The sequence below is a fragment of the Lytechinus variegatus genome, chromosome 1 (genome assembly GCF_018143015.1).
Source record: "Lytechinus variegatus isolate NC3 chromosome 1, Lvar_3.0, whole genome shotgun sequence".
NCBI lineage: Eukaryota > Metazoa > Echinodermata > Echinoidea > Temnopleuroida > Toxopneustidae > Lytechinus > Lytechinus variegatus.
This window is the reverse complement of record NC_054740.1, coordinates 6,922,558-6,946,861: the sequence shown is the minus strand read 5'-3', so window position 1 is coordinate 6,946,861 and position 24,304 is coordinate 6,922,558. Positions and strand designations below refer to the sequence as shown.

Below are 24,304 nucleotides of genomic sequence, written 5' to 3'. Positions count from 1 at the left end.
TGCGGGGCTGCTAAGGTAATGCGGACCAAAATAAAGAGTTACTGAAAAAGGTATTAGCCTTTAAAAATCCTGGTGCCGCAACTGACAATGTGAGTAAAAAAATGAAAGATTTTGAAATGCTGAACCACAATTACACTGCACTTCAAATCCTAAAGGACTTTCGAGGTTCGGAGTCAAATACTATACGAGATAAAAGCAAGTTGAAAGTCCTTCAGTATACGCGTTGCATTGTTTTTCTAGTACTGGGTCGAAATTTGCAACCTTCTAATAATCGATGTTTTAATAGAAAATGCATTATTATTATTTTTTGTATGTTTTGCTTGTCAGTTATATGTATATCATTATTGTATTTTCTTTGTTAATATGTTCATGAAAAAGTGTTGCAGAAACCAATAAATGAAATGAAATGAAAAATTTGTTTACACTGTGCAATGAACAAGAACGCCTAATAGAAAAATTCCAATTCATAATTGATAATTATAGTCACACAGGTTTCAAATAAGGCAAGGCATGATTTAAGAGCTTCCCTGTTTTTCAGAAATTCAATTCAGCTATGGAATTACGAATAAAGAGAGGCTATTTATTTTTACACAAATAACGTAGCAGCATATCACCATGTATGCTAAAGAGTCCAATTCAAAAATTTTAAATCCAAATATATATCTATTTTTTTCCAATTCCCAAAATTCCACATTTTTCGTAAACATAAATTCATACAAAAAATCAGTTTGTTATGAAGGATATTGAATATGTACATGTTAGGTTTATAGACGAAGACATATACCCTTAAAGCAAAGGCTTGTGGTGGGATACACCGACAGACATAATAAAATACAGAATTTGATCATTCATTTAAAAAAGAGTTCCATTACAAGGTTATTCTACTTTCGTTTCAACTATGTAGGCCTATAAGCTGGTATATACCTGTATAATTAAAAGATGAAGATAAATATAACCTTGGAATTATAATGAGACTATAGGCCTATATGTTTAAGATGCGCTAATTTTACAAATACCTTCAGTTACTCGAAATTAGGGCCTTTTTGACCATCTCCCTGCCAACATGGAAAGTACATATCCGATATATATATATATATATATATATATATATATATATATATATATATATATATATATATATATATATATATATATATATATATATATATATGCTGTTAAAAGTCATTTAAAATCAGTGAAATATTAATCCTGCAATTTCCCTTCTTCTCTCATCACTTTGATGATGTCCTCTCTCAGCTTAAACTTTTGAACCTTTCCACTTGGTGTGAGTGGATAGGAGTCGACAAACTGAACATAGCGTGGGACCATGAAATAGGAAATCTGGAAATGTAGAAATAAAAATGTAATTAAAAGATTGAAAGTAAAATATAGAAATCTGCTTCAAGTATCATATATCGAGATTGCTGACCATCCAAAATGAGATCAAGAATCGTACAAGATAAATTCCATGGGAATTTACAATTGTTATTGCTAATTATTCGGATTTTAGCGAAGCTATACGCATATTTTATTTTAAATGTCATAACTTTCTTATTTTACATCTGATTTTGATGAAATTCTCAGAGTTTTGCTTGTTTAATATTCCTGTATCATCTTCAAAATCAGCCTTTTTTGCGTTGGACTTTTAACCGATACAATTTTACAGTTTGTTTGTCTTCCTTACCTTTCCTTTGCAGAAGCTTTTTATTTCATTTTCGGATGATGTTTCTCCGGCTTTCAGTTTGACGCACGCACATAGTTCTTCAATCATTCTCGGGTCGGGAACACCAACCACCTATACAATATTGAAGACAAAGTCATATATAAAACTATTATCGTTGTCCCACTGGAATGATTAATGATGCCTATCTGATCAATATGTAGCAGAGAGGTTGGTGTATTTGCGGACATCAGACCTATGTTGCAATAGTTGTTCAGCTTGCTGAATAATGCATCTTCATTTTTCATATGTTTCATATGTTTTTACACATTGCCATTTATGCTAATATCCTCTAAATTATAGTTCATTCACGTTGTTCCATTCTTCTTCTTCTTATTATTATTATTATAATTATTATTATTGTTATTATTATTATTATGATTATGATTATGATTATTATTATTAATACTATTATTATTATGATTATTGCTTGAGGGTGTCTGTTTATTCAACCCAACATCCTCTTCTGGTAGCCTGATTACTTCTCCAAAACACATTTCATCATTTCATGAATATTTCATTTGAAAAATTCTGAAGAGCGTTTCATCAACATTAATGTCTGACAAGTCGTTAGATCCGACAACTTTCCTTGATTTTGATTGGCTGAGGAGCATGGTTCCCATGGAAACTGTCGGACAAAACAGGACTTATCGGATAAAAAAATCCAACAAGTTCTTTCATGAAACATACATTTCTGCTTACAATGGCAACCCATCTTCTGCAACTGATTTCATGTTTAATGGTATATGTATTATTTATTGTCAAATTGTATTTCTTATATTTATGTTATATATGTAGAAAAAATTAATAAATAAAATCCAATCAAACGCTCCATTGATAGATAATGACCTGAACGTCTTCAATCTTTGGGTATTCATGCAGCAATGCCTCTATCTGAGCTGGGAATATATTCTCTCCTCCTCGAATCACCATATCCTTGGTACGACCAATGATCTCAATATACCCATCCTCATCCATAGAAGCCAGATCTCTTGAAAAACAATAGTGACAAATTTATTCATACAAGAAAGCGAAAATTCATGACATATCAATTAGGTTTTAATATCAGGATCTGGTGAGCAACTAACTATCGGAGGCGTCAACCCCCTCCCCCCCCCCCTTTCCACACACACGCACACCCACACACCCACACACTTGGACTATTGGGAGCTCACTGACAATTAATCGCTAAAGTGAAAACGTGTGTTTTCGGTTTCATTTAACACCAGCCCGGAATATGTCCACACCAGAGAAGTGTTAATCAACACCAGTTTCCTTTTGGTCTAATACCAGATAGGTGTTTATACAACACCAATTAGTTTTAAACAGCATCGGTTTGATTCCAAACTGGTGTTGTTTCAAAACTTCTCTGTGGATATATTTAGATTCCGAGCTTATGTTAAATCAACACCGGAGTTTTTGCAGTGTATCTTTCTACCTTACCTATACATTAAACTCGAGTTTCATTGACAGAACGGGAACTTTTTACCAACCATGCGTTAACTATTATGAATTGGGAAATTGAATGTCATGGTTTTTCTGGAACTGGGATGTCCGCTGGTTTTAGGACGTCCCCAGTTGATAGGTGAAGTGCAATAAAATGTCCCCTGAAGGAGTATGTCATTCAAAATTATAAGGCATCGTTAAGACTCTTTTACAGATGCATTAACAAAAATCAGCTCGCGCTTCGTAATCGCATTTGTTTAGCGATTTTTTTCGAACATGTTAATGTTCCATTTTTCAGATCAACATGCCACAAAGTACTCGCGCTTAATTTGCGTTTGCAATGTTGGCTTGATGACATTCCCTGACAATTAAAAAATGTGCTTAAAATGACAAATTGTCATGTATTATATTCATTTTTTTATTGGTCAATAAGGTCAAAAAAGCTTAGTGATCTACATTTCATGTTCATTATGATTATGATCTAACTTTCCTTAAATGATTCTCTGTATTAATTCTCTATCCTCTCTTTTAATTGAATAGATTTCCCTCCAGGATTTCATTTTCCTTTAACCATGTTTAGCCAGCTTGAATACTATAGGAATACAATCCAATGTGGTGCAAATATTTTGCTTGTTGGAAGTTAATACAAAGTCTTAATTACCCTGAATGAAGCCATCTTGCATGATCGATGGTTTCTTTAGTTTTCTCATCGTCGTCGTAATAACCCGACATCACACAAGGACTTCGAATACATAGCTCACCGGGAGTGTTCACATCCACGATCTCGTTCGTTGACGGATTCGTGATCTTGGCCTCAAATATTTGTGAAGAATAGGAGGTGAAAAACCATGATAAGTGGAATAGATTTGCCAAGGTCATGTAAGACACACTGCCCTCAATCGATTGTAATGAGGTTTACATTTTGGAGATTTGGAGTACTGGGCACAAGTGAGAGACAAACATACAAAACCCAATTATGCTACTAATATGTATAATTATGTTTTAGATCTGTCAATATTGATATAAGGACTTTCTAAGAATAAAATCATGTTGTCCTGTTGGTGGGATAGAAGAACAAGAATTAGTAGCGAATAAATCCTACTGAAAATAATTATTATCATCTGGAAAATTCCGTAAAATAATCAACCCTTTTGGACGTCCGACCCCCATTATTTTCAAGTTTGACTTCACTTAATTAGCTGACAAAGTCATGATTATTTAAGAGCATTACAGACTGTAAAAAAAACAGAAATAAGAGACAGAACATTTCATGAAGGTCTCACATAATGGGGTCGGATGTACATATTTTACGGAAATGCCCATATTAAATGCCCATATATCTACACGCATAAAAGATATGGAAATCGTGTGACATTATTTCAATGAATTCTTGCCAATCCAGTGTTTTCATCTGAGAGGAATGCAATTTGAATGGGATCCTGGCGATATGATTGGCTGGGTGGCGCACACGTGACTGGTTTGTATAACATGTAGAACGCGCATGACCGGTGATGAGCTTTCATAACCGATCATGGTTTTGAGATGAAGATGGGGAGGATTTTTTATCAAATTAATAAGCATCCATATCTAATCAAACCTACCACATCATTTTTTTTTTTTTGGGGGGGGGATTATAATAACTATCCTGTTACTTTTGAAACAGTTTCTTCTGTAATGATTATTTATTGATATTCAAAATACAATTCAAATCAATACCTCCATCCATGGGAGCACACGACCTGCCGATTTAGCCCTTTGTTCCACAGGGTCAGTATTCAGTGACACCGTAGCACCAAGAGCGAGTTCTGTCATACCATATAAAACCTGATTATAAAAACAGTTCAGGACTTTATATTTAGACACAAGTTCATGGTAAACGATTGGAAAATAATACAGGCTCCTCTCAACACTACAACAGGAATGGGGGTTCATCCCTTGCGAGTCGTTGGTTCCCAAGATACATCATTTTAGCATGTTTAGTTGATGTAATCTATTCAAATTCATGGACAAAAAAAAATACTGTTAACATTAAAACAAAATAAGATTTGAACAAAATATTTTAGTTGTGGTTTATATATTTTTCACTCTTTCTGACGCCTGTGTCAATTTACTATAGATATTTTTTCAAGTCAATTCATGTTGATGTATGATGGTAGAGTTATTTCACTTAAACTCGTATATTTCTGACTTGGCACCAACTTTCAATTGGTGAAAGGTAAAGTCCACCTCAGAAAAATGTTGATTTGAATCAACAGAGAAAAATCATACAAGCATAATGCTGAAAATGTCGTTACAACCCCCATTCCAAAGAGAGCAAGACCTCTGAAAGACTGCTGTAAGGCCATGAAACTTACTTGATCTTTCAAAGGTCTTTCAACGAACTTTCAAAGATCTCTGAAATATTTTACAATTCCTGATGGATCTTTCAATGGTCTTTGTGGTCCTCATGAGTCCCATTTTTTTTTAAACTTTTCAAAACAGTCTTTCATGAAAATGGTCTTTTGGTGGTCTTTCATCAGTCTTTCAGCGGTCTTTCATCAGTATTTTTAGCTGTCTTTCTGTGAACTTTCAAAGTTCTTACTAATCTTTCCATGATCTTTCGACAGCCTCTCAAGATTTTTTAGGATATCACTGTAAGACTCATGAGAGATCATTGAAAGACGGGTAGATTCCATGGAAAGAATTCTGGAAGATCACTTGTTGCATGAAAGATCTCTGAAAACCATTGAAAGACATCTATAGGACTTGTCTAAGTCCAGAAAGAGAAGAAGTATCAATCAGTCTTTCACAGTTCTTTGAGGATTCTATATCTGAGCCATTCCGCAGAGAGGACAAATCGCAGAGAGGACAAATGTTCTTCAAACGTCTCCCCTCTGTGGAATAGAGGCCTTAAATTGGATGTAAAATAAGAAAGGTATGCCAATTTAAAGTTTCGTTTATTTTTGTGCACAATAAGTCACGTGCAAATGAGAGAATCGATGTTTTTTATCACTCACTTTTTCTTTTTACTTATTGCTTGAATTAAACAATATTTCATTTTTGTCTCACCTGCATAGCAGGGTGAGACTATAGGCGCCGCTTTTCCGACGTCGGCGGCGGCGTCAACATCAAATCTTAACCTAAGGTTAAGTTTTTGAAATGACATCATAACTTTGAAAGTATATGGACTTAGTTCATGAAACTTGGCCATAAGGTTATTCAGGTATTACTAAACATTCTACCTGAGTTTCTTGTCACATGACCAAGGTCAAAGGTCATTTAGGGTCAATGAACTTAGACCATGTTGGGGGAATCAACATCAAAATCTTAACCAAAGCTTAAGTTTTTGAAATGTCATCATAACTTCGAAAATATATGGACCTAGTTCATAAAACTTGGAATTAGAATATTTCATATAATATCATCAGTTCCCTTATTTGCATACCGACCAGGATGTGCATATATGACCCTTTTTGTGAAATTAAGCAAAATTTGATCAAATTTTCAGCGTTATGCTTGTTGGATTTTTCTATTTTTATTCAAATAAACTTTTTGTTGGGGTGGATTGTATCAATGTATGTGAACATCAAATTACCGTGGCCTGAACTTTTAATTTTTCTTCTGCATCCTTGCGCACTTGTGAAGGCATGGCACTTCCGCCGGATGTCAGATACATGAGAGAACTTAGGTCAAAGGTCGACAGCTCAGGGTGATTCACGATATCGATTACCATTGTGGGAACTGCATATACATCTGTGCATCTATGAATATTTAAATAAATGAATACATTAGTAGAGTGGATGAAATAATGAATCAACCAATGAAATGTTAACACTTTTTAGGGCGGCCGAATAATCGAAATAAGACCCTATGCAATAGTGCTCGGAGCAGATGCCTAAATTACGCCGTCCTTTTAAAATGTTAGGGTATAGGGTAAGCACCTAAATAACGCCCTTTCTCTGACGTCGGGGATTACCGTGGAAATGGTGCCGCCCTTCTAGCACCTGACATCGGAAGTTAGCGTTGAAATTGCATTTGTCCCATTGTACATTTGACGCCGGTAGCTTTCAACGTTGTTCTCCAATTATTAAACCTTTACGGGGTTGTTTTATGTTCTTTCCTATTTACTTTTACTTTTTTAAACTTATGCCTGTTGTGGTTCATCAGGGTATGCCATGTTTATTAAAGAAAATAATTGTGGTCTACTTTTTCTGACAAACTGGTTTAAATATTGTAATAGACCAGTTCGGAGTTACCTCATGTGCAATATTTAAGTCAAATGACATTTTATTTTTTTCCGTGTGTTAAGTAGATTTCAAAGCAAGATGTAATGTGAGCATGCCTTACATAGCAGGATACACGCTGAATATACCAGGGGCCAGTAACACAAACGTTAGCGATCAATCGTGCACTTGATTTTTACGATTGATTGTACATTGTCATGATTGAAGCCAATTGAATCAATCGTAGAAAAATGTTCTACGGCTAAGCTTTGTGTTACGGCCCCTGATGACTAGAATAACACACCATTGAACACTCTATGAAGGTTTTTTTTTTGGGGGGGGTTCTACTATGAATACCGTTATAACAATGTACTTGGCCAAATACCCGTCGCTAGTGGATGCATTGTTGTTTTTGTGGAGCTAATTTAAAAACACAATTCAAATGAATATATGAATAATCAAAACATCAAAGTCAGTGCTTATCTTAATGAATATTAAACCACCATATCACTTTAGGACAAATGACCTTCTTATGATCATGCGCAGAATTAAACTCCGAAATGGCTTAGCGTTTGGCATGCCAAGTACGGGCCCAAATTAAACATTGCGTTGTCACTACTTTTTTTAAAAACGTTACTCAGCTGAGAATATTGCGCCCTCTCTATACCTCTCTTCCTCCAGTGCTCGTAAACAGGTGATCGCATCGAATGCAGCAGAAGGAAAGATGGTCTTACTCTTGTTGATCAACCCAAGGAGAAGACCAGACATACCGCCAATATGAAACAGAGGTAAATTAAGACATGCTGCCTGAATGGGAAAAAAAATGAGGAGAAAATTCTTGTTGAATAATGATTGAATCGCAACAATAATTACAAAGAATATACAAATCAGTCGATATTCGACAAGATGAAATTGCTAAGCAGAATCACCGATGCGAGCTGCCAACCTGAAAAAAAAGCTGAAAAATCAGTATTTTGGTGAGGAAATCAGTTCGTTCAAAGACATACCATAGGACAATTCTTAAAAACAGAAACTTTAGAAATCAGTATTCTGCATGAAACCATCATTATTCATCTCATTTTCAGTACTAAATACAAAACAAAAAACAGTATTACTTGGCAGCTCTGCAGTATCTAGAATGCAACAATAAGCCTTTATATCACTTTTGTACAAGGGCTGTCATAATTATTTCAAGAAAGGGTGCATTTATATTAGGCTACAAGATAGTATCGACATTGTAATTGACATAACGAGTGTAGAAAGATGTAACGCAGATCAACAATGGAAATATGTTAAGTTTATGAAAAGATCATACCGATTCGACTGCACTGTCTTTGATGACATCTTCTACGATCACCAAGTTATTGACGATATGATAATGAGTGAGACACGTTGCCTTAGGTGAACCAGTAGTACCCTGTGAAATTACAAAATAAATAGAAATTCTTGGTAATTTTTTTAAAGAGTAAAATCAGAGTAAAAAGCACAATTAAAACAAAAAGAAAAAGAAATACTGCTTGGTATAAATAATGCTTGGTATCATTTAACAAAGACGGCTGACATCTTTTAACTAACAAATTGAGAAGATTTCTTCTCATTTTACAAATAAAATGGATAGGACTATTTCTTATATTCGTAATTATCGTTTAATTGGTAATTTTCATTGTCAAATGATTTATCAAAGATAAAGACATAGTGAGTTTCTTTAGTCATTGTTTTAACAATCTAGCCCCCCACGGATATAATAACACACACTAGAAGCAACTCCGGGATAATCCGGGCTGAAAACATTTAAAATAATATGAATAAATAGAGAAAAATTCACAAAGCAAAACACTGAAAATTCCATCAAAATCTGCTAACAAACAGCGAAGTTATTGAATAGTAATATATTGTGAAAACAGTTATATCATGGACCTATGGACGTTGTCGAAGAGTATTCATTAGATGGGCTGATGATGTCACATCCCCACGTCATGGCTGGGATACACCATGAATACTGGAAGCTTATAGTATCGTCTTTGAAAAGAACATTCTATGGAAGCTTAAAAGTGCCACCGAGATGTTGAGATAATTATCTTGGGAAGTGGACATCTTGATAGAAAAGATCTGATGACGAGATCCCGGATCTCATCATGTCGACATCTTTTAGAAGAGATGATCAGATGACAAGATCCTGGATCTCGTCATGTCGACATCTTTTAGAATAAATGACCAGATGACATCATGACAAGATCCTAGATCTCGTCATGTTGACATCTTTTAGAAGAGATGATCAGATGACAAGATCTTGGATCCATGATCATTTCATCTTATCATCTCTTCTAAAAGATGTAGACATGACGAGTTACGAGATCATGACATCTGATCCCCTCTTCCACTGGATGTAGACATAATGAGATCCGAGATCTTGTCATCTGATCATCTCTTCTACAAGATGTCGACATGACGAGATCCGAGATCTTGTCATCTGGTCATCTCGTTTAAAGGATGTGGACACGATGAGATCCGGGATCTTTTCATCTGATCATCTCTTCTGAAAGATGTGGACATGATGAGATCCTGGATCTCGTCATCTGGTCTTTTCGCTGGCAAGATGTCGACTTTTGTACATTACAAAAACACAAATTTTTACTCTGCCTCATTATGCTTACCTAGCAAAGCTTAACTGAGATATTCTGGATGGTTCTTCAATCAAATGCAATCAATAAAAAAAGAACTATACGTATAAATATAATTTCTCTTACAATTCTTATATACATGTATAAAAAAAATTACAGAAGTAAACTGGATATTAAAGATGCCGTTTATAAATTGGACATTGTTTTCTGATGCTTTTCAATTAGTGACTCAAAAAATTACGAATTAGATCACAATTATATTCGTAAATTACTGAGGTAAACTGGATGTTAAAGATGTCGTCAAACTGTAGATGTTTCTGTTCCTTTTCAACGGTGTCAAAATGTTCTTGCCTTCCCATGTCAATGACGTCACTAAATGTGAAGGAACCCGGATGTTCATCGTTACCCATCATGATCAGGGATTCCAAATCTGGGAGTCTGGTATTAAGAAAAAGATCGGGAACAAACTTAGCTTTTAGAGTATGATCAGATGTGGCACATCGGTATAAATAAACGAGTCAATATTTTTTTTATTTTCTATGCAATTTCTGTTTTCACGATTTTCATCATTAGACTGGTTCCAAAAATAATTCACAAATGCGTTCTACATCCAATTACGAAGTTCTTAAATTCTCAGTACATCCCGTAAATGACAACTACAATTAGAGATGGCCATTAGACAAAAGCTGAGAATTTTCGATAGACTATACTAACAAGAAAAACCTTTTCAGAAACGATATTTTGTTTCTGTTTCTTTGATATTTTTCGTGCAGAGAGGAAAGGGCATCTTTCGGGATTCGCAAGGTTCACAATTTCAGCCAGCGAGTACTATTGTGGCCGATGTAACAATTAAGCCTTTTCATGGTGAAGTTGCCCCCCCCCCCCGAAATTTTGAAAACTCAAATTTATTATTAAATTTTTCACAAAATTCACCAAAAGGGTGCACAAAATCCTTAGAATTCACTTCATAAAATGCAAAAGCGCGCCGTGACAAATTTAGTTGCTTCGCTTTCGACTTTCTTCGAAAAATGTTATGCTTGCCCCCCCCCCCCTCCCTCTACTCCCACCGGAAAAAACAAATCTGCGTACGGCCAAGGATAAGCACTGTCTTATAGATACCGTTTACTGCTGAGATGACCAGGTGTTGCTTTCTCGAGCTCGGGACAGATGTTTGAGATAATATCATAATACCTTTGTGTCTTGAATGGTTTAGATGCTATCAACAGCTTCACATGAGCCTGCAAGGGAAAGGAACGAAATATACCGCCTGTAACCAAAGAGTGAAATTCACTCAGAAATGAGTGCAGTTCTACTACCTATTAGAAAATTTGATATTAGCATTTATGTACCTTTTTTATGAAAGGGGAAATGCGGCTATCCATTATTTTACTCAGTAATCAACAAAATTGGAACTATGTAGATCTAACAAACAGGACTTTGTATCCAAGACTTTTGGCCCAATAACGTTGTAGTGGTCGCATAAAAGGACTATTTTTTCTACTTAATAGCACAAATTAACTCACATGAAAGACTGAAAGATTAATCAGAGAGCATCCTCGCACAAAAGCGTCATTTCGGGGGGGGGGGGCACTGCGATTATCCCCCTTTGGGCAAACATATCGATTCCTCCAATAAATTTAACAACTAAAAAAAGTATGATAAGCCAAGGAATATTATTGGAAGGAACTGTGAACATTAAACTTGGCATAAAATAATATCAAACATAAACATTTGTTATTTTTATGCAACATTCTGTAATGGCGGACAACGCGCGCCGAAAAAACAAATACCTTTTTCACCCCCCCCCCCCCCGAACCGAAACATGTATCTTTGCCTCTGTCCTCACCTTGTTCAATGCATACTCGATCTCTGTCTCAAGATAAGCTGGGCTCAGGTTGACCAAGATGGCGCCTAAACGGGCACATGCAAACAGGGTGAGTGTCCATTCTAGAGAGTTTGGTCCCCAGATACCGATGCGATCTCCCCTCTTCGCCCCGATTGATGCTAACCCGGCTGCAAGGCGATCAACCTAGAATAATATAAAATGGAGTGAAGTTTTCCTGTGTAGACCTATTTTTAATGTAAGAACTCCTTCGCTTTCACGATATAACTTTCCAATATACGAGTATTATCAATTAATGTTTGCTCCTGACGGGATTTGTTTTTCCTTGAAAGCAACAAAGTTGATTGGTGATCGAGGATTATCCGAAATAACAAAGCACTTACGCCACACTTTAGCGAAGTGAAATAACTTTTTAAATATTTAATATTTATGTGATGATAATTGTTTCAAAAACACGTTTGATTACGTATACTTTTGGAGAATCAGTAAATAGAGCTACTTGAATCACAACTCTCAGCACAAGTATCGGATCATATCGCTTAGAGACCTCATCAGGAGTCAGCGCTTCTCGATGGCATAGTGGAGGAATCTTGACTACACACAAAACAAAATGAGTTTGAATCCCAACTCAGGTAACTAAAAAATTGATACAGAAAGTAGGTGGACTGGAAGTCTCGACAAGATTTTTGCTATTTTAGGTGGGGGTATTATACCTTATGCACCCTAAGGGCATGATAGGTCCATGCTATGGGGTAGACGTGTACACCCTCGAAGGTGCAGATGGTCACCCCAAATTAGGGGTGCACCGCTATAGTTGGTACTCGTATCGGGACAATCCTCTGCACCCATAGGGGTGTAAAATTGCACCTGAATTTCTAAGAGTGTCAGTAATGTAATGAATAGCCCCTCCGTTCAAAGGTATGAAACATTTATTTGTATTTCAATTAACATTATTCTTCCTGCGGCAGATATTTTTCCCTGCCAGGGGCGGAGTAACGTATTTTCGTTTGCCGGGGACAAAGCCAAAAAAGGGCACTTATATGCAAAAAAAAAATGCAATTTGGTGCATTCGGATATTTTCATCTTGAGATTATCATCTGTGTGAAGACGTTGTGGATTTTGTAGTAATTAAATTGAGCAAATTTTTTTGGAATTGATTTCTGATTGATGAGATACATATTTAGGTTTTATTTTTATCTCGTCGAGTGGTTTGAAAAAAAAAGGCAAATCTGAAGTTGTAAAACTTAATTACTAACTAATCACTGTTAAAATGGCATCATTGCGAGATGTTGCGAGCCGAGAATTATGAGCTCAAACTTTTGTAAATTTCATGTAATAAGACATGACAAGTAAACATTCTGTCCTCATGAAAAAGAATGTGAATCTAACTAAAGAATTAACGCGAGCGCGAAGCGTGAGCTGACATTTTTATATACTGACCAGAAAAGAAGCCATTTAAAGACTGCATTTAATAACTCATAAATAGGATACGGGCTACATATCTCACTAATCGAATGATGCGAGCGCGAAGCACGAGCTTAAAATTTGTGATATTCTAACCAGAAAACTGAACATTCTAGGCATTTTATTTAACCAGGAACAGAAAGACTACTATAAACAATAAATGCGAGCGCGAAACAAGAGCCAAAGATGTGTGATATTCCAACCCGAAAACTGGACATTCTTTGGATTTTTGTAACCATAAACAGGACACCTTAAAATAAATAATAATTGATGCGAGCGCGAAGCGCGAGCCAAAAATTGTCTAACCTAAAATGTATTATGTTTCACCTCAAAAAGGGGATTTCATTTTTAAAGAGTATTTCATTATGAAACAGAGCACATTCATTCGATCTGAAAAAAGGGCATCTTTTCCTCCGGGAATGGGGGGGGCACTTGCCCCACCCCACCCCCTCAGTTCCGCCGCTCCCTGTTCCCTGCATCATATTATTAATGGGATAAAGAATTCCTCGCTTAACAGCTTGATAGCTAGAAAAAAAATACAATGTGAAAACAACAGGTTTAAAGTAACACCACGGGGTGTGACCTCGTATTAACACCGGGATTATGATAGTCGAATTCGACACTACTTACTTCCGCGACACACGACGGGCTCAAGAACTGAAAATGTATTGTCAAGTGCCCTTCAAGGCAAAAACATCAAAGTCTTTGAACATGCTGACACATTCTACACACATTGCTTTTAGTTTTGCATCACTGCCAGTCAGGATGAATCCAAATTTAAAGTATTCATGGTAATATTTTCTCACAGTTACCTTCTGAGACTTTTCAACAGTAAACTTGTTTCCTCCCTCACCCTTTCGCTTAAAAAAGGTAATTTTTTATGTAAGGCCTAAGTATGTTTCGTGAAAATTGAACACAAAGCACATTTGAAAAGGTCCGGTAAGGTTCACATCAAAGTTAGATCGAAACCACCATATACAATATGCATGTATTGTATGTATATTGCAACATGCACGGTGCTTTAGCTTTGTTTGACCAACGTCGACTGATCGAACATGACACTTTTGGACTGTGCTATAGTTTTTCCCCTATTTCTTTTTCCTCTGGATCTTCTTGCGGCCCACAGGTTGAGAAGCGCTGCATTAGAGTGCATTGCTCTTGTAGATCGAGTGTTGTCGTACTTATGCAGAAAAGGCGCAGTCGCAGGAACACGTGTAAGAGGAATTGCAGTGAATATACTAAAAATAATTTGCTGTTTGAGCCCGACCAAACAGATAACTGTTCAGTCAATCAACCTGTGTACTAATAATTGATATCAGCGAAATGTGATACTTTTCAACTCATAATATGACGCGCGAGTCCTTTATTCACATTTGAATTCGATTTAAAACCGGTGGGGTTAATTCAAAGTTCCTCTTTCTTGCAGTGTTCATTTAACTGTATCACACATGCGTGTCAAAATTATTTGTCAAAAGTACTATTGAAAACATTACTACAGCTGCATTTGTGCTAGTAGATATTCCCTTTTTTCTGATCACATGTCAAACATTGATTCAAACTTGAGCGAGCACCAACAATTTGTTCCAGTGTACGTCACAAATTGCTTAGCGCCTAAATGAGGGAAACTGACAAATTCTGTGATACACCGCCCACCCCCCCTTAACCCACACTGATCAGCTGTAAACATTGGGATACAAGGATGATCGTTATGAAGACGTCGTCCAATTAACAACTCAGAGTCGTTCATGTTTGAACATGAAGACATAAACATTCTCAGCTTTCAGAAGCACAAATAGACACACTCATTCGACGACAGGTGAATATGTACATCCAATGATTTAGAAAAGTGGCATAATTTTTATGTGATAATCGTAAGGGACCATATATTATGAGTATTCGGATTGGGAAAAACGACATTATACACACCCATCTTGTATCGAAACGACACGTATGAGCCATTATGAGAAGGTATTATGCAGGGTAAATAAAAATACAAAATAGAAATATTGGGACTGTACAACAATAGTGTGTTAATAGAGTTGACTGGCTGTTTCAACCCTGGGGTTTTAGCAGATCGAGTTGTATGTCAGGCGTCATAATGCTTGACGGTTTTTATGAATAGAGACCAAGGATGTTTTACCACCATGAAAAGACTATTTTCTGGTTGAATGCTTATATTAAGGTCTTCGTGATATTTCTCCATACGAATCCACGCAGTATGCCTATGAATATGAAATACACGTAATGCACATCTCATTGGTACCAGTACAGCTAATCAATGTAAATGACTGTGTCATGTTAAATTCAGCTAATCATAGTGGTGTTATTTTGTATATGTTTTGCATACATGTATGCATGAAATGCACAGAGATGATATTTTGAAACATTAAACTGTCTGATCTAGAGTTTGAATAAAAAAGCTTCATATATGATTTTATGGTCCCAACTTAGGGTTTTAAAGGACCACGGAAACGGAGGTTACCTCGAGAGAAATGTATAGTAGAACAACCAAGGAAGGGGGAGGAGTGGTATGAACCACTAGAATAAAATAATCCAAATAAATGTGTGTCTCAGTCAACTGTCAATTAGAAGAAAAAAATATCACACTATTTTCAAGATGCATTTTCCGAGGAGAGTTAATTAAAATTAATGAAGAACAAAAGAAGAAGAAGAAAGAAAATAAAAACGAAAGAAGGATAAGAAGTGGTAGTATAGTAGTAGTAGTTGTTGCTGTAGTAGTGGTGGTAGTGGTAGAAGTCGGTAGTTAATTAGTGGAAAAACCGTGGTGTAGTGGTTCTGATCGACTCTCGCCTTGTAAACAGAGGTTCGTGTGTTCTAATCCAACCGTGGTATAGCGTCCTTTGACAAGGCGTTATTCCACAATTTGCCACTCTCGACCCAGGTGCTAAATACACCCTGTAGGATGCGAAAGTGATTGTATGTTTGAACTTGCCAGCGCCATTAAGAGGCTGATATGCGATGAATGCAAGGAATGCTCCCAGGGAGTGGAGATTGTGCACTTTTCGTGCGGGATTGAAATGAATCCAATGACCGGGATATGCTATAAAGCGATTTGAGCCGTTATTGGAAAAGCGCTATATAATTATAAACAAGGCAAATAAGCGATGTCGTGTCTCGTTCACTTGTGAAAATAACCAGAAATGTTGCGATTTGTAACGGTACGCAACATAACTGTATCAAAAGTTCATTGTGAAATGACTGGGATGAGATAATATTTGTCATAAGAGAGTCTTGCACGTAAACTTTAACGTTGACCTCAAAATCACCTTTGACCTTACCTTGACTGTGACCTCCCACTGCTGCAAAACATGCAGGTCTCTGATCCTACCTCGACAACAGAAGATATTGTTAAAAAAAACTGACGGTTGCGGAGTTATGTGTCATAAGAGTCTTGCGTGTAAACTTTAACATTGACCTTGAAATTACTTTTGACCTTACCATGTGACCTCCGACAGCAAAATAACATAAAGGTCTCCTAAGTACATCTACAGCCCAAGTTTGGTGACTTAGGGTTGCAGAGTTATATGTCCTGCAAGAGAGAACGACGGACGATATTCACCTCTGGTGAGCGAGACAACTTAGCTATTATTATAATGGTGGTGGTAGAATGAAAAGGGGCAGAAAATAAGATGAGGATAAAGATTAAGACAACATAATTGTTGAGAGGGAGGTTTATACCAAAAAAGAATGATTATCAATCAATGCCCACCTCTTGTTGGAATTGATAGTAAGTCTTTCTGATTCCATCTTCACGAAACACAACGAACTCTCGATCGGGATGTTCATTCGTAACCTCATCGAGGACCTTGCCTAAGGTTTTGCCGACGAGGACTGGTGAATTTGGGAAAAGATCACGGCCTTGGGCATAACTAGATGTGTACTTTGTCCGTAAGCTGTAGGGATTACTTGAGATAAAGACAAATCATTATTTTTTATTGGTGTTATCTTGGGTATATATACGTCACATTGTTACACTAGATTTAGAAAACAAGTGGAATGCATGCCTCTATAGCAGTCTCGCCTCCATTACGCGATTCAATATGGCAGCAGGGCTGACTTTGAAAACTCCTATAAAATAAATATTCACAAAACACACTATTCATATAATGATATAGTCCTACATGTGCCCTAAATGACAACTGACCTTGATCATATGACCTATAGGACTTAACAGTGATACTTGATTACCCCTATGTCCACATTTCATGAACTACATCCATAAACTTTCAAAGTTATGATGGCAATTCAACAATGACCCCCCCCCAAAAAAAAAAAGAAAATTGCCAAAGTTCACTGACCATAATTGACCATTGACCTTGGTCATGTGACCTGTCATCATCTCTGTCAAGTCATCAATATTACTATAAAGACTATAATTAAAACATAAATTAATCTTGTTTTTTAATTGAAAACAAAAATCTGACACAAGTCCTCAGTTGTGCTCGGTATCGAACCTCGTACATTATTGTGTCTATCCTCTCCTCTATTTTCTCTTTCTCTCCTGTCCGCTTATCCGCCTTCCTATACCGCTCATTTATTTACGGCATCAATCACATTTTTCGCGCATTATATTCTTTCCAGGTCATTTTATATATTTTTTTCTCCTTTTATACACATCATTGAATCCAGTGTGCTTTCTACCTACGTTCTGCAGCACCCATCCATCTTCTCAGGGCATTCTCCCCTTTTTCTTTTCTTTTTCGGGGGGGGGGGGTGGGGGGAAGGGTGGGGATATTTTAGGACGGGTTGTTTTGTCCTATACAAACTATATTTTTTATAACTTCGTATTTATTTTGTGAGTATTATTTCTCTCTCATTTATTCATTTTTTCTCATTTGATTACATATATCTGTATTTGTACTTTTGGTTGTGTTATCTATTTTTGAGGGGCCCACATTGTACAAGCATTGCTTTTTAGTGGGTCCCTCCATTTCCATCTTAATTTAATTTCTATTGAAAAATGGTATACTTATTTAAAACCTCCAATGTGTTGCCCAAATTTTGTAAGTGTTTTTTTTTTCACAACATATGTATTATTATTTTTGTTTCTTTGCAACGGATACAAATACTTATGTTTATATATGGTATACAATTTGTTTTTGTTTGATGGAAGTGAAATAAATAAAATTGAATTGAAATTGAATTGAATTGAATTGACCTGAAACTCGCACGGGAGTTCAGTGATACTTGATTACTAGTAATCTTATATCCAATTTATAATATGAACTGGATCCATAAACTTCCAAAGTCATGACGGTAATTCAACAAATACCCCCCAGTTAACCAAAGTTCATTTTGACCTTAGTCATGTGACTTGAAACTCGGGGCAGAATATTACGTAATACGTTATAAATTACCTTTATGTATAAATTTCATGAACTAGGTTCGTTGAAAAGTTCAATACACTAAGAGTAATGGGGAATATGTGGAGGAAATAAAGTTTCCTGTCACCAAAATGACTTTCACACCATATTTGTGTAGTCCTATTAATAACCTTGGCAATGTTAGATCATTGTATTTGTGTTACAGTCGCATCCCGTCACAAGCTTTTGCTTCAAGAGAACTATGTATTCTTCTGCTGACAAAAATTTTGTACATAAATTTATATGACGAATGATTTTATATAATTCATATTGAAAATGATACTTGTGAAAAAGTGAAGACAATAAAAGTTTACTGTCATGATGCGGTGTAAGTCCCCCTCCCCTCCCCCATACACCTACATAACAAATGATCGGCCTTAATTATGCCATTACATTTGCCAGTAAAAAGGTGAAAGAAAATAGCAATTATCGCTGCCAGAAAAATATATCCAAGTTCCTCTTGTCAGTTTTTGTATATTATCATGTCACTTCCAGTTTTTCATCATGGAGGAAATTGGCAACGAATTTCAAAACCTCGCTAGCTTACACGTAGGTTTAGCCTATAGCATCAACGACAATGAAAAATCCTGTAATGTAAAATGATAAAGCCCAAAAAGAATCATAACTACGAAAACAATTAACAATTACAATCCTTCAAAGAATCATAAATCCTGAATTTTTAAAATGAAATATCGAAATTTTTGCTCGCTAGCTTGCTCCGCTCACTCACAATTTCTAACGATACACGATACCTCGCCCCTGAAAGATTTTGGCTCATTACAGCACTGATTCAATGTTTATTGGACTTGAATCGGGACTGAAAAGAGTATTAAATCACCCCGAAGTCCTTCGCCATGAAGTGTTACTCGGAGCTGAACCGCTCTTGAATCGATGTGTTCCCCGAACATATTCTTTTACAGGGTTTCTTGGTTCTGTCTTTTTTATGGCAAAGTATAAATATTTGCATACGAGTGGGTCGAGAAGCCAAAAGTTCTACATCGAAACAATGAGGTTAATGATTGTTTACCAACATCTTTATTCCTCTCCGATTGTTGATTCTGTACCTTTACAGCTTTATCTAAACATAGATAAACGGTAATTTAAAACTGAACTGGTAAGATTTAACCGTTTTCGGTCAAAGGAATGATGATTTTTCTTAATTGCTGTTTTTTGTGATGAAATTTCTTTCACGGGGTGTGAGATAGAACTTGGTTTATATTCTCATATTATTATTGCAAATATACTTCCACCCCAAGCGCGCGCATATGGCAAGCCGTATTGATATATATTGTGATTTTGTGATATCACGAATTCGAATTACTGATATCACTAATTCGAACTACTGATATCACTAATTCGATTTAGTGATATCAGTAATTCGATTTAGTGATATCACCAAATCGAATTAGTGATATCACTAATTCCCATATGTTTTTCACACAAATCCCTTTTTTGATATCAAGAAATAGAATTCGTGATATCACTAAATCGAATTAGTGATATCACTCAATCGAATTAGTGATATCACAAATTCGAATTTGTGATATCACTAAATGAATTTGTGATATCAAAAATTCGAATTAGTGATATCAGGAATTGAATTTGTGATATCACGAATTCTATTTCGTGATATCAAAAAACGGGTTTGTGTAGTAAATGAATAGAAATTAGTGATATCACTAATTCGAATTTGTGATATCACAAAATGAATTTGTGATATCACTAAATCGAATTAGTGATATCACTAAATCGAATTAGTGATATCACTAAATCGAATTAGTGATATCACTAAATCGAATATGTGATATCACTAATTCCAATTTTTGATATCACAAATTCATTTAGTGATATCACTAATACGATTTTGTGATATCATTAATTCGACTTAGTGATATCACTAATTCGAATTAGTGATATCACAAAATCGAATTTGTGATATCACAAAATGTACAAACATTTAAACATTGATTTTACGCAGAATTTCACTTTTGTTTTCGAGCATTAGTATTGTGCTCAAATTCATTTTGTAATTGTGCCTTAATTTAGCGCTCGAATTCACTTGGGAATTTTTTACTTTACTTTCTTTTGGCCGACAATCACATATATGGCAAGCAGTATTGATATATATTGTGATTTTGTGATATCACGAATTCGAATTACTGATATCACTAATTCGAATCACGAATTCGAATTACTGATATCACTAATTCGAATTACTGATATCACTAATTCGATTTAGTGATATCACTAATTCGATTTAGTGATATCACCAAATCGAATTAGTGATATCACTAATTCCCATATGTTTTTCACACAAATCCCTTTTTTGATATCAAGAAATAGAATTTGTGATATCACTAAATCGAATTAGTGATATCACAAATTCGAATTTGTGATATCACTAAATGAATTTGTGATATCAAAAATTCGAATTAGTGATATCACAAATTCGAATTAGTGATATCACTAATTTCGAATTAGTGATATCACAAATTCGAATTAGTGATATCACTAATTCATTTAGTGATATCACAAATTCGAATTTGTGATATCACTAATTCGATTTAGTGATATCACTAATTCGATTTAGTGATATCACAAATTCTATTTCTTGATATCAGAAAAGGGATTTGTGTGAATAACATATGGGAATTAGTGATATCACTTATTCGATTTGGTGATATCACTAAATCGAATTAGTGATATCACTAAATCGAATTAGTGATATCAGTAATTCGAATTAGTGATATCAGTAATTCGAATTCGTGATATCACAAAATCACAATATATATCAATACGGCTTGCCATACTACCGTTACTACTTGCCTCATGGTCATCATCAACATCATGTTCATCCCCTTCCTCGCGCTGGCAGATATCCAACAATTTGTTAACACATTCTTTGAGATAACCATGCATTTCGACAGCGAGACCAGCGGCTACTCTTTCGAGGTTTACTTTCACTGCGTCCAACTTTACCCCGGGGGGGCACTCAGTATATAACGCATAGTGGGTATGTGCCGCGGAGGGGACCCCCATTTTTACACTCAAATTTCCGAGGCATAGCATTTTTGCCTTGTTGAGAAAAAGAACAAAGAAAGCCGCTCCAAGGCATAGCATTTTCTTCTTATCGAGAAAAAAGAAGAGAGAAATCCGCTCCAAAGCTTCGCATATTTTTCGTTACGCCGCTCCGATCGCGTTGAATGTGCTGCAATTTTGGTGAAAAGCGGCCGCAGAGCTCCCCGGCGGAGGCCGCGCTAGCTGCATCATGCACGCATGACCGTTCCGTAGGGATGCATACGCGCTCACACGCTGGCGATCCGTTCCAAGGACCCCCGTTTTCACAAACATTTGTCGTTCCGAAGCCCGTTCCAAGGACCCTCCTTTTTACAATAAGCCCGCTCCAAGGCCCCCGTGTTTTGTCTCGCCCGCGGCACACCCCCACCACTTTTTTGGTCGAGTGCCCCCCCCCCGGGAACTTTACCTTCGCCAATACACGTTCATCGTTCAAAATCAGTGTTTCCACTTCTCGCAGAGTTCTACTCATTCTTGAGAGTACGCTGTCTGGTACCACATCATCATTGACATTAGCCGCCATATTACTCAAATTTGGAATTGTCCATAAAACATGAAGAGATAATTAATGATGGATTGGCACATGAAGATTGTGGCAACGTGAGTGTAGGTTAGCGAGAGTGTGTAGTAGACGCGATGTCGAAAAAATAATAATAATATTTAAAAACAACAAATTGGCAACATATCACGAAATGAATTACTGATATGTTGCCAATTTTTGCACAATTAGCGTTCATTTTTTTTGTCTAATGTGCCACTCAAAACTAAATTTCAACCATAAAAATGCAAATAAAGTATAACTTGTTCATTTTTTTTAATAAAAAAACAAACCCCAAAATATCATACGTCAAAAGAGAATACTGAATGATTACATAGAAATTGGCAACATATCCTTAATTTCATTCTTGATATGCTGCCAATCGATTTAAACGAATAAAGTGCAAAAAAAAAATCAGAACTGAATTATTGCACTAATGTAAAGGTTTAGATCACAGGTTATTTTTTGCATCAATGTAATAAATATACCAAGTGAATTAAAACGCTAAACTAGCGATAGAAACAGAGCTGAATTTGAGCACTAAAGTAAAGCTCAAAATACCACGTGAATTCTAGCACTAAAGTAAAGCTCAAAATACCACGTGAATTCTAGCACTAAAGTAAAGCTCAAAATACCACGTGAATTCTAGCACTAAAGTAAAGCTCAAAATACCACGTGAATTCTAGCACTAAAGTAAAGCTCAAAATACCACGTGAATTCTAGCACTAAAGTAAAGCTCAAAATACCACGTGAATTCTAGCACTAAAGTAAAGCTCAAAATACCACGAGAATTCTAGCACTAAAGTAAAGCTCAAAATACCACGTGAATTCTAGCACTGAGGTAAAGCTCGAAATCAAAGCGATATCTTTCACAACATGAGTGCTAAATTTCTTTTGTCATTTTGTGATATCACTAATTCGAATTAGTGATATCACTAAATCAAATTAGTGATATCACTAATTCGAATTAGTGATATCACTAATTCGAATTTTTGATATCACAAATTCATTTAGTGATATCGCAAATTCGAATTTGTGATATCACTAATTCGATTTAGTGATATCACTAATTCGATTTAGTGATATCACTAATTCGATTTAGTGATATCACAAATTCTATTTCTTGATATCAAAAAAGGGATTTGTGTGAAAAACATATGGGAATTAGTGATATCACTAATTCGATTTGGTGATATCACTAAATCGAATTAGTGATATCAGTAATTCGAATTAGTGATATCAGTAATTCGAATTCGTGATATCACAAAATCACAATATATATCAATACGGCTTGCCATACGCGCACACATAATTATAGGCCTAGGTCCATGGTTTTGACACAACTTGCCTTTAGACATGTTAGATCGATGTCAACAAACAAAACGAATAGTATTTGTGTCCAAAGAGTAAGAGTAATTTATCATGGATTTCGTGTAGTTTATTTCTTAAAAAATAGAACAGGTAAATATTATTGATGCGTTAGTGCGTGCATGTGATTAAGTTCTCAACGCCTCAACGCCCAGCTGTATAATTAATTAAGCGGGTAATTTTAGCCCCGATTTTTTTAGCTAAAGCTCATTACCAAGAATGAATATTTCTGCAGAGACTTACCAACAACTTGGTGATCCATGAGACAATATACCCGTGATCGGCTGAGATTTCAGACCGATTGGAAGACGAGGCTTGAGGAATCCCTGCAAAAACCTGTAACGAATTATTCTCGACATGACTATACAACCACCGAGCTCTGATAACACAGAACGGGAGAGTCAAGGGATCTTTTCAAGGTAAAACAAATACCGAAGCACATTCGACAACGAGTACCTGGGAATGCACGGGGAGTTGCTGTTGGCATATACTTTGAAAGCAAGCCTGAGATAGCAAATGATACTGATTGTACCCATTGTACACGTATATTCTTCCTTGTAAACATTTCAAACCATTCACCTTGGTAGTACACCCTGTATGGCCCGGCCTTGTCACCTTTGTGCTTTTTTTTGTATTTTTTTTC

At 35.9% G+C, this 24,304-nt stretch overlaps 1 protein-coding gene across 2 annotated transcripts; it reads right to left on the bottom strand.

Annotated features, from left to right (window-relative positions):
* Nucleotides 1-896: 896 nt before the first annotated feature.
* Nucleotides 897-24,285, bottom strand: LOC121416625 (medium-chain acyl-CoA ligase ACSF2, mitochondrial-like). 2 transcript variants are annotated; one of them, XM_041610140.1, is made up of 14 exons: nucleotides 23,905-24,283; nucleotides 17,027-17,222; nucleotides 11,836-12,018; nucleotides 11,109-11,227; nucleotides 10,262-10,427; nucleotides 8,684-8,785; nucleotides 8,036-8,175; nucleotides 6,741-6,906; nucleotides 4,883-4,990; nucleotides 3,828-3,979; nucleotides 2,570-2,711; nucleotides 1,685-1,795; nucleotides 1,162-1,341; nucleotides 897-1,076 (listed from the first exon to the last, which is right to left on the bottom strand). In XM_041610140.1, the coding sequence occupies exons 1-13, from the start codon at nucleotides 24,018-24,020 to the stop codon at nucleotides 1,204-1,206; spliced, it is 1,839 nt and encodes a 612-aa protein (XP_041466074.1). In that variant the 5' UTR covers nucleotides 24,021-24,283; the 3' UTR covers nucleotides 897-1,076; nucleotides 1,162-1,203. The 2 variants fall into 2 exon arrangements, with proteins under 2 accessions (XP_041466074.1, XP_041466128.1); XM_041610194.1 differs by lacking the exons at nucleotides 897-1,076; nucleotides 1,162-1,341; nucleotides 2,570-2,711 and having other exon boundaries at nucleotides 1,690-1,795; nucleotides 23,905-24,285.
* Between the last annotated feature and the right edge of the window lie 19 nt (nucleotides 24,286-24,304).

Excerpts from the sequence above, each read along its gene's own strand:
- LOC121416625 (XM_041610140.1), bottom strand. The coding sequence starts at position 24,020 with ATGTCGAGAATAATTCGTTACAGGTTTTTGCAGGGATTCCTCAAGCCT. Across the intron at positions 10,428-11,108 it reads GGTCATCTCAGCAGTAAACG|ACTCCCAGATTTGGAATCCC; the intron begins GTATCTATAAGA and ends TCTTAATACCAG. Across the intron at positions 8,786-10,261 it reads TTAACATCCAGTTTACCTCA|GGTACTACTGGTTCACCTAA; the intron begins GTAATTTACGAA and ends GTAATTTCACAG.